The sequence below is a fragment of the Pinus tabuliformis genome, chromosome 1_2 (genome assembly GCF_031772625.1).
Source record: "Pinus tabuliformis cultivar Carrire ecotype Pingquan chromosome 1_2, CPIR1, whole genome shotgun sequence".
NCBI lineage: Eukaryota > Viridiplantae > Streptophyta > Pinopsida > Pinales > Pinaceae > Pinus > Pinus tabuliformis.
Genome location: NC_142298.1, coordinates 1018097799 through 1018108482, shown reverse-complemented (window position 1 = coordinate 1018108482; position 10684 = coordinate 1018097799). Strand labels below are relative to the sequence as shown.

Genomic DNA, 10684 nt, shown 5'->3' with positions numbered 1-10684 from the left:
GTGTTGAGTCAAGTCAAGTTAAGTGATAGACGACTTTGAGTATGTGGATGCATGTCAAGATATTTTAGGCAAGTAGCTAGTTGGAAAAGGATAATTACCCTTCACTGGGTTCATTGTAATCATCATGTTTTGTGTGATCAATAGAAGAGAAGCAACTCGTATTTTATGTGTAAATTCATGCTTTGTATCCTTCGCCTTTCCAATGTCTCAAACTCTTAGTTAATCTAAATTTCTCCTCACAACATCAACATTTTTCATTGCAAATTTCCCCAAAATTTATGCTCTTCTCAAACTCTTAGCTAATCTCATCCCTCGCAAGATGCTCCGGTAGCGTTAAACATCTTTACCTATTTCTCATTTCTATTTGTATTTTGGAAACAACAATGGTGGACTCTTCCTCCATCGCTGCCTCCACCTCCACCTTCGTAGCTCCTATTTCTGACTACAATGTGTTTATTAACCATCATGGTTGGGATGTCAAGAAAACCTTTTCCAATCATCTCTACTAGCGTCTTCAATCATATGGTTTGCGAGTGTTTCTAGATCAACCTGAGTTGCAAAGGGGAGACTATTTTACTCCTCAGATTGAAGGGGCTATTGGGTCTGCCTCAGTGCACGTGCCCATTTTTTCTAGCGGATATGCCGAATCAACCTGGTGTCTTAAAGAACTCATTTCTATGTTGGAGTCAAATTCTCCAATAATTCCAGTGTTTTACCACGTGAAGCCTGATGAGCTACAGTGGACATGGGGAGGGTATGCTAGAGCCCATGAGGGACTAGCAAACAAGACAAGCACTGATCCTCAAACTAGTGAACAGAAGTTGTGTTATGACTCCAGCATGATTGAAAATTGGAGAAATGCACTTTTTGAAGCTGCGAGAATAAGTGGTTTTGAGCTGGAAGCGTGTAACCGGTGAGAACTTAAAACACTTCTCTCATTATTGTATTATTTTATGTTTCATGATATATGCATAGACTTATTTTTCTCGTCAAGTCTCTTTATTTTCTTTTCTTGTGAATAACCAGTGACGAGGGAGAACTGGTAGATAATGTAGTTGAAGGGGCTTTAAAAAAGGTGAACAAACGAGCTTTGGCCTTTGCTAAATATCCAATAGGTCTGGATGAGAAAGTAATCGATTTTGAAAATAAAGTTCTTTCGCCACGACAGCGGAGCATTAAACCTCAAATGTTGGGGATTGTGGGGTTAGGTGGTGTAGGAAAAACCACATTGGCAAAAGAACTTTTTAATACGAAGATTTCTGGTCACAGTAGATCCCGCTTTTTATCTGATGTTAGAGATAATGTAGGTAAAGGCTCTTTAAATTTGTTGTAGAAAGAACTTATTAAGAGCTTCACAAGATGGGATAAGCCCATAGACAATATCCATGAAGGAAAAGAGATTCTTAGGAACCCTATTTCATCTCCTAACCTCTTAATAATTTTAGATGATGTAGATGATATGGATCAGGTTGATGAGCTTTTGCCAGATCAAAATATACTCCAGTCTGATAGTTTAATACTAATTATATCTAGGAGAAAAGATGTTCTCAAAATGTCAAGATTCGAAGAGGCGTCAATATATAACCTAACTGGACTCAGTTCAGAACATTCTCTTGAACTCTTCTATTTGTATGCCTTCAACCAACCACATCCACTTCCAGAATGTGAACCTTTGGTAGAGAAGTTCACAAAAGCCTGTGGTGGATTTCCTTTATATTTAAAGCTGTTTGGGGCACTTCTAAATGGAGAAAATACATGTTACTGGGAAGCCCAAATGGATAAACATCAATGCATACTTCCTAAGGAGATAAAAAAAATACTTCAAATCAGCTATGAGGCACTGGATATGGAGGACCTATGTATATTCTTAGCTATTGCCAACTTTTTCATTGGGGAAAAGAGGGATATGACCATGAGAGTATTGGATGGATCAGGTCGTAATGGTTTGTGAGGATTTTGAAATATAGAGAACAAATGCCTCATAGAGGTGAATAGATATAACGAAATAATGATGCACGATCACCTCCGATATATGGGAAGAGAGATTGCCGACATTTCATTTCCATGTCATCTCTAGCATCCTACAGACATAATTGATGATGATATGTTGCAGAAATCATCGGTAAGCACTAAATCATTCAAAACTCTAGAAATTTAAAATTATTCTACAAAAATCAATTTAGAATTATTTAAATTCTTCTTCGTCGTTTTTAAAGACTGAACATTGTGCAGAATCAGAATGTTTGATCACAGGGACAGTGATAGTGATGATCACAGCTCAGTGATTCCCTGGTACCAAAGAAATGGTGAATTATTTGGAAGCTGTGGGATAAGCTTTGTACTATACTGCCTAATCAGCTTGTGCAGCACTTTGAAGAGGCTACCAAATTCCTTTGGTGATTTAACCAACGTCCGATAGATCAGCTTGTCTTGTTGCAGCGCTTTGAAGAGGCTACTAGATTCCTTGGGTAATTTAACCAGCCTCCACAACATCAACATTCATTGGTGCTCGGGCAAGAGAGCGATGGTGAAAGGAGTGTCTAGGGTTTGTAGCTTGGCTTCTCTGGTTTATGTAGGCTCAGCTTTTCCAAGTGCCGGCCACCTTCTGTTCAAGAGCTAGACTGCAAACTTGAATCCGCAGGATTGCAAGCTTTTTCACAGGGCTTTCCATGGAATAGATGATGCCGCCATCTGGGCGGCTGAATTCCCTACATTTGATCCAGACTGCTTTGATGTTGTTGCTTTGATGTCGTCGCCAGATCTGCCTGCAGAGGTACCAATGCTGGCAATACACTTCGACTGGGTTGCAGAGCTGAAATGGTAGGTTAGCAAGCCTCTGCACATGGCTTTCTTAGGCACAGATGGTGTCATCGTCTGGGTGGCTACATTCCTTGCAAATGTTCCAAAAGGCTTTAAAGTCGCCATCTTAATAGTAGCTCACAACGTAAACAAGATCTACCCTGAAGATCCCTCAAATTTCACCTCTACCGTTAGCAAGCAGCAGATCTGCTTCTCGAACTCGTCAGATATGCTTGCAGAGGAGAAATCCCCTCCCTATCATCACCATGGCAGATTAGCTCTCAAACGCACAAGAGGCTGTGGCACTGTGTCTAGGCACTTCTTTGACTCCTTTCAGATCCAAATTTCTCAACCTACAGGCAGAACCATCTTGCAATGGGTCAGCTCTTCAGATTTGGTGCTGGATCTCAAACTGGATCTAGAGAGGCAGATTGGGATCCCTTCAGGCCTTCAGAGACTTCTCTTTCAAGGTAAACAACTTGAATACCTTCTTCCCCTCTCTTCTTATAGCATTACCAGAAACAGCTCTTTGGTGTTATCCCTTCGTTTGAGAGGAGGTGCAGCGGGACAGTCATCCTCTGCTCCTCCTTTCTCTTACAAAGATGCAGTACACTCTGAGAACCCCAAACCCCCGGAAGCCCTTAAACCTAAGCCCTTTTTGGTTGACAAGATAGAGGAAACCCCCTCTGTTGAAATCACCCATGAAGGTCTTGTAAACCAATTTCAAGAATTTGAAGAAAGAGCCATCATTTGCAAATTTAATGGACTGTGGCCGCGATCTCAGGATCTCTATGCATGGATCCATGCAAACTGAACTCATCATTGTAAGATCAGTTTCTATTCAAAAGGATACTTCATTGTTCTATTTGATGACAGTAAGCAATATGAAAAGGCTTTAGAAGAAGGCCCTTGGTTCATGGGAACTGCAGGGCTCTTCTTGACTCCTTGGTTCCCAGATTTTGATCCAGCAACTACTGTCATTACCAAGACACTTGTATGGATCAGGCTTCCTAACTTACCTGCCCACCTATGGCATTGTGCAATCTATAAAGCTATAGGCAACACCTTGGGTAGTTTCATTATGGGAGATTACTGGCGAGAAAGTAAAGGTCTCTACACATATGCCAGAATATGTGTGGAGTTAGATTTGAGTAAAGGACTTCTAGACCAAATCAATCTCAAGATAAACGACTTTGTCTGGACCCAGACACTGGATTACAAAAATACTGCATTCCGTTGCCGCCATTGCCACCAATCAGGGCATCTGCAGAACACCTGCCCATCTCTCCCGGCAAAAAAGAAAAAGGATAACCTCTCCAAGCCCAAGTCCAAATCATGGGCTCCTTGCTCTCCACCTCCAGTCGTGGATTCTGATTCCTCTAGCTCTGAAGATGAAGAAAGCGATGCAGAATTGGATCAAGCCCCTCCTTCCATGGTCCCTTCCACAGATGGTCTGGCGCATTCCTCCGAAACAGCCATCGCCCAGAAATGCGTCCATTTGGACACCTCCTCTGATTCAGAAAAGGAGGCCCCCCTAGTGGAGAACCCCAATCTTCAAGTTGTTATTGCTCATTCTCCCCAGGATGGATGGGTCGAAGTCAAGAAAAGGAAAGGGAAAAAGCTTCATGTTGAGGCTTCTACCCATTCTGTGTAGAAGTCAGTCTTTTTGCTCCCAGCCACTTGTTGTAGTTTCTTGCTTGTTGCTCTCCTTCTCCGGAACCGAGGTTGATAGTCCTATCATTTCCTGTTGTCGGTTTTCTATCTCTCTTGATTGTATCATCTTGTACCATATTTTTGATTAATAGAATTGGTCCAACTCAAAAAAAAAAAATAATAAATAAAAATAAATAAATAAATAAAACATTCATTGGTGCTCTGCTTTGAAAAGTCTGCTAGATTCCCTTGGTAATTTAACCGGCCTCCAACAAATCAACCTGTCTGGCTACCTTTTTTTGGAGAGGTTTCCATATTCCTTTTGCAAATTAATTAAACTCCAACATCTTAATTTGTTCTGTTGCAAAAGTTTAACCATTTCAAGCCACACACTAGGAAATGTAAGCATGCTTGTGTACATAAATCTCAGTGGCTGTGGGAAAATTGAAGTACTCCCTCTGCAAGTGCTACATCAAGTTTCACTTCAAAAATTATATTTGGAAAATACAAATTTAAAAGAATTGTCGAGTGCAATTGGAGAGCTACATGCTTTGGAGGTTCTGCATGTAGGTATTTTTTCGCACAGACCACTGCCTTCATAGTGGAACATATAGAGCTTGAAGGAATTGAAATGTTTGTTAGCTGCCCTAGGTGACATAAGGAACTTGAAGAAACTGAAAATAGATTATTGTGAGGAAATGGAATGTTTGCCTAATTATTTTGGACTGTTGATTCAGTTGACTGAGTTGACGATATGATATTTTCCACTGATATGCCAATTTCCATTTAATAAGGAGGAGGTCAAAGGAGAAAGAGAAACATTGAGTGATAGAAGGGTCTCTTCCATTGACCACTGCATACTTTCAGGGCTCCAAGACTTAGATTTTAGTGGCACAGGAATATCAGAGGTATCATTTACTGAAGGTGTTGTTTCAACCTTCGAAACCTTATCATGGGCAGATGTAATAGTCTTATGGAGGTTGGAACATTGCCAAATACACTCGTAAGATTGGAATTAGGTAGTTGTCATAGTCTAGTGGAGGTTGGAGTTGTCATAATTTGGGGAAAATGGATAAGATCTATGGTCTTACAAAACTTCAAGAACTGAACATTATAGATTGTAGAGAATTGGAGGAGTTGCCATGTTTCGAAACATTGGTATCTTTAGTGTATTTGAACGTATCTCTATGTGTGAAGTTGAAGAGGATACAGGGTTTGGGGCAACTGACAAAGCTCAAACGACTATATGTTGATGAGTGTTCCGAGTTAGAAGAATTGGAAGGTATCCAACATTGTATGATGTTGTGGTGGCTTCATGCCAAAGAATATCCCAAACTGCAGTGGGATGCGGCAATAGTGAAGCAACTCCACCAACGAATGGGGCGGGACTTCCAAATTGGTCATTGTTGTCTTTAGAAATGAATGGGGATAAACTTTTCGAATAGACTCTATTAGTTACTGTCTCGACAAGGGGTTTATCCAATAAAAAATGTGAAGCATTATAATGGTTCGTTGCATATTTCTTCCTTTGATAACTAAGTTTAGCTGTAAATGATTAGTTTTGTGTTATGATCATATTTATGTTGTTATTTAAATAAAAAATAAAAATATTTTATTTAAGTAGTCAAAATAATCTACCGTCGCACTCAGAAGAGACCACACCAACCCTTAAGGTTGGATTTTTACATACAAAATTTAGAATTACTAATGTTTTTCACCACAGAATATTCTACATTTCATAGACAATAAATACATTTAAATTATAATAAATTATTTATTATATACCAACCCACAGAATTTAGAGCTACTAATTTTTTTCACCACAGAATATTCTATACCTCATACGCAATAAATACATTTAAATTATAATAAATTATTTATTATGTATTTATGATAAATATTTTATTATAATTAAATTAATAATATTATTTTAATTTCTTTTAAATTAGAAATATTTTTTTTTTATTCAAATTATTAATATTATTTTGAAATCATTCATATTATTTAACAATTTTTATATTTTAAATATTATGATTCCTCCATATCTATATATAAATTACATTCAAATCTTTTTTTACAGCTGCAAACTTAAATTAAGATTGTTGTATTAAAAAAAAAAACAAATATTATTCTTTCCTCTCAAAATAACACAGTTTAGTGAAATAAAAAATATTACAAAGTATATATTGAGAAAACTCATATAAACTATTATAGCTTACTACTTGAAGAACTATTAAGGTTTATCATTGTCATCTTCATTGTCATCTTCTTTTTAGGATAACTCATAAACAAATATTACACATGATTAAATAATAAAGTTTTGTCTTTGTGCAAAGCTTCCTAAACCGTTACAAAGAAATATAAAATGCTTTGCAATTGAAATTTTAGATATTGATTAGATTTTTTAATTTTGAAATTGAAATTAGAGTTTATATAATTACTTTATAAAATATATTTTAAAAAATCAGCAATAGTTTATTTTTTTAATGTTTTTTCTAACTTTAAAATAAGTTATTGAGAAAACTATACAAATATTATGTAATAATATTTTATGGGCATTGCTACAAGTATTAAATAAGAATAAGTGTAAATTAATGATGATTTTTCATGACAAGTTAGTGGCAATGAAAACATAACAAAAACAAATCATTTCTTAAGTTTTGGGTGTGATTTGAGGTGTTTCACAGTGAATTCAAATATAGGATAAAAATATGAAATGTAGAAAATTGAATTAGCTTTTTGAGTATATAATTTCCTTTTATAAAATTTCTATGTGATCATTTGAATTTTTTTTTATAATAATGATATACTATTTTCATGCATATATAATACATATGTTCATGTTAGTGTACCTTTTGAGTAAATGAATAATGAAATTTCCTTTAAAATATTGACACAATTGTAGATAACAAAGTGTTTTTGTGTATACATATTTTTTGAAATTTATAATGTTAAATTCACATTTTTTAGAAAAATTATGAAAGTTATTTTATCCTTGAAATTACAAGGGCATAAGTTAGTGCAAGATGTGAGGGTCTTGTTATAATCAAACTATTCTATTGTAAAACTTAATCTCTACTAGTGCAATACATAACTTTAAAAAAAAGGGTAAGGCAACAAAAAGATATAAAAAACATAGAAAAAAAAAAATATGTATGCAATTTAAGATTATGATGTGACAAGACAAAAATAAATAAAAATAGTAAATAATGTTATTTAAAATGTGTGTTTGTGTGTAGTTACTATAAACACAAGTGTTAATATAAATATGGGCATTTAAGGGGTTTCGCCAAGGTAGGTGTTGGGTGCTTCAACTGTCCTTTTAATTCAAAACAACCAATCCAACTCACACATAATTGTCAATCTAGGTAGGATTTTAGTTTCAAGACTATCATGCAAAGATATGCAGGAACATATGGAAAATAACTCCAATGAAATCTCAAAATCAATCAATGTAATGTCACTCTCAACTGTCACACTGAAACCTTAGTCACACTTTCATAAAGAAAAGATACACATTGCAAAACAAATCACACTCTGTCACACGATCACTCTTATTCAGAAGAAACAACACTCCTGAAACCATTCAACACTCAAGTAATTGTTGAAACACCCATTCAATGAAATATTCAAACCAAATAACTGGAATAGTAATAAAATAACTATCCCAGTAATGAAGGGATCGATCCAAGACTTATGTTGTTACACAATGCTAGAGGTTATAATTCTACAACTACTCAATGCATGAACACAATCTGTAATAGTAACAGTAAATCACACATGAATCACAACTGAGAGGAAATAAATACACAACTACAGTACCTCTCTAACCAGTGATGCCTGATACGAAGGAGGGCCCTTCCTCCTTAGAAGGATCTATTGAATTACACAACACACAAGCTAATCAAGAGAAAGATATGGGGATATAAATGGTGGATATTCACATTAATGAAAAGTTGTGGTACATTATTACAATGATGGTACTCCCTCTCTTATATCTATCTATGCATGCCTTGCAAGAAAAGAGTACATTCTTTTATAATTTCATAATATATTCATATTTTTGAAAATAAATATCATCATGAGAATCTCTCAATTTTCATGTGATCTAAATTGAAAATATGCAAATTATCCTAGTTGAAACTGAGTTGTAATAGATTTTATAAATTCCAATAATTTATCAATTGGGAATCCTAATTGTTTTAACTGAGTGAGCCACATTGTCCATGAATGTCTCCTTTTAATGGTCTAGATGCCTTTGATCGGGTGTCTTTGCAAATCAATCTTTGTTAATAAGCATAGGAAAAAAAATTATCCAAAATAAGCTTTGTGTGTAAAACAACATCAATAGAGTATTTATTCCATCCTTGGTGAGGAAAAACTAGGAATATATTGTCATGTAACATCTCAAAAAGCCACACAACCTAAAACAACCCTTTTTCAATTCATTAATAAAATATCCTAAAGAAATTAGCATTTATCTCATATTACAAGAAAAACTAGATAATAAGTATGACATACAAAAATGAAATGGTTGTCATAGTGTATTGTAACGGCTACAAACACCCTCCAAAATTTTTCCTATGCTTCAATTTTAGAGCCTTCCTTCTTAACCACAACAACTCATCTCACACTGATCCAGGTATTTATGCTTCGACTAAGACTCATATTTTCATTTTTGCATGTGTTTTAGTACTTAATTAATTTTTTAACTCACAAGATAATCTCCTAACTTGGTCTGACAACAGTTCTAGGCTTGCCCCCAGAAACTGTGCAATCCTTGAGGGAAACCAACCTTGATGATGGGAATTGTGCAGTCTTGACTGCTAGTAAGCCTTGAGCTTAGAAATTGCACAGTCATAAAGAGGCAGCCCAACACTAAGCCCAAAAATTAAGCAACCCTCACTTAGCTCATAAACTGCACAATGCACTGAGCCAGAAAGTTGCCTAGTTCCCCAAAACTATGTAGTATTTCTCGGTAGTGTGCATGAAAAGTTTCCCAAGAAAATGTTAAAAGAAAAGAACATCCCTAAAAAATAGGGATCTATTTTTAGTGTACTGAAGGAGGCATTTGCATTACTTTTAGAAACTTTGGCCAAGTGACGTTTTTTCCTTGATTTTACGCATGCACATCATAAACCCTAATTTGTCAAAATATATTTAATTGACGCTTATAGAGCTCATTTTAACATTTGATATTGGAGCTATAGAATTCCCAAGGAGATGAAGGAGCATTCAATGCAATCATCATCGCTTTTTCGAGTGAGTTTTACTTTTTTCGTCTCTTGCCAATTTTTTTGTCGCTTTTTGTCATTTAGCTTATGTGAGTGTTGTTTCGCTTGTTTCTCTTCATGGTTGCTAGCATTTTAAATCTTTTTAACTTTTAGAAGTGTTGTTTTAAGTTTTAGATTGCCCAAGTGTCGCATTAGTTTTCCTATTTTTCACTAATGTTCGTTGTTGCGGCAACTCTCCTCATTTACTTCGTTTTCATTCCATGTGATCAATTGTTGCACTTGATTCACATGCATTCATCTACACTTAGTCATATCTACACTCAACTTCACACTATCTCTCAGATCGACTTGTTTTTCACACTTCACTTGAGCAGATATGGGATTCCCTTGGCTGGATCTCACTTTGCACAGCTGACATTGCGTAATATGGAGGCTCAAGCCACAAACTTGGCCTCTAGAATTGCATAGTGTGTAGTTAAAGCTAGCTCCAATTTCATACTATGGAGTTTGAGTAGCTAGCCTCTCGCTTGGCCACTAATATTGCGCAATGCACAGTCTCTCCTAGGCATTTTCCTAGGCTGAACTACGCATTGCGCAGTTTCAACCAATAGGCTTCCACCTTGGATGTTGGGACTAAACATTGCATAGTTACCATAGGCAACAAGTCCCCCCTTGACAAGAAAAAATGTTCAATCCTTCCCAGCTAGTGCCAAATTTGCTACTTGAACTTTCCTTGTAAGTTATTTTGCTTTAAGCTGACATTTGTTTTCCATGAATGTCCTCTATGTCCCATATTTATAAGAGTTGTTGAGAACCTCTCTAGCAGTAAATGTTACCATGGCATCTAAGAGAGTTGCATCAAAGGAAACCATCAAGAGCGGTACTAGGGAAGCAGTTGAATAAACATCAGCTGATTTGCCAGTGTATGCCGATATTTAGCTATTTATAGAGAAGGGATCGACACTGACATGGAAACTGATCAAAGACACTTTTTCAAA

At 36.0% G+C, this 10684-nt stretch overlaps 1 protein-coding gene across 1 annotated transcript; it reads left to right on the top strand.

Moving 5' to 3' along the window:
- The first annotated feature begins 677 nt into the window (after nucleotides 1-677).
- Nucleotides 678-1951, top strand: LOC149209564 (disease resistance protein RPV1-like). The gene is made up of 3 exons (XM_089398674.1): nucleotides 678-913; nucleotides 1027-1303; nucleotides 1469-1951. Exons 1-3 carry the CDS (start codon nucleotides 678-680, stop codon nucleotides 1949-1951), a joined length of 996 nt encoding a protein of 331 aa, XP_089254800.1.
- Nucleotides 1952-10684: the final 8733 nt, after the last annotated feature.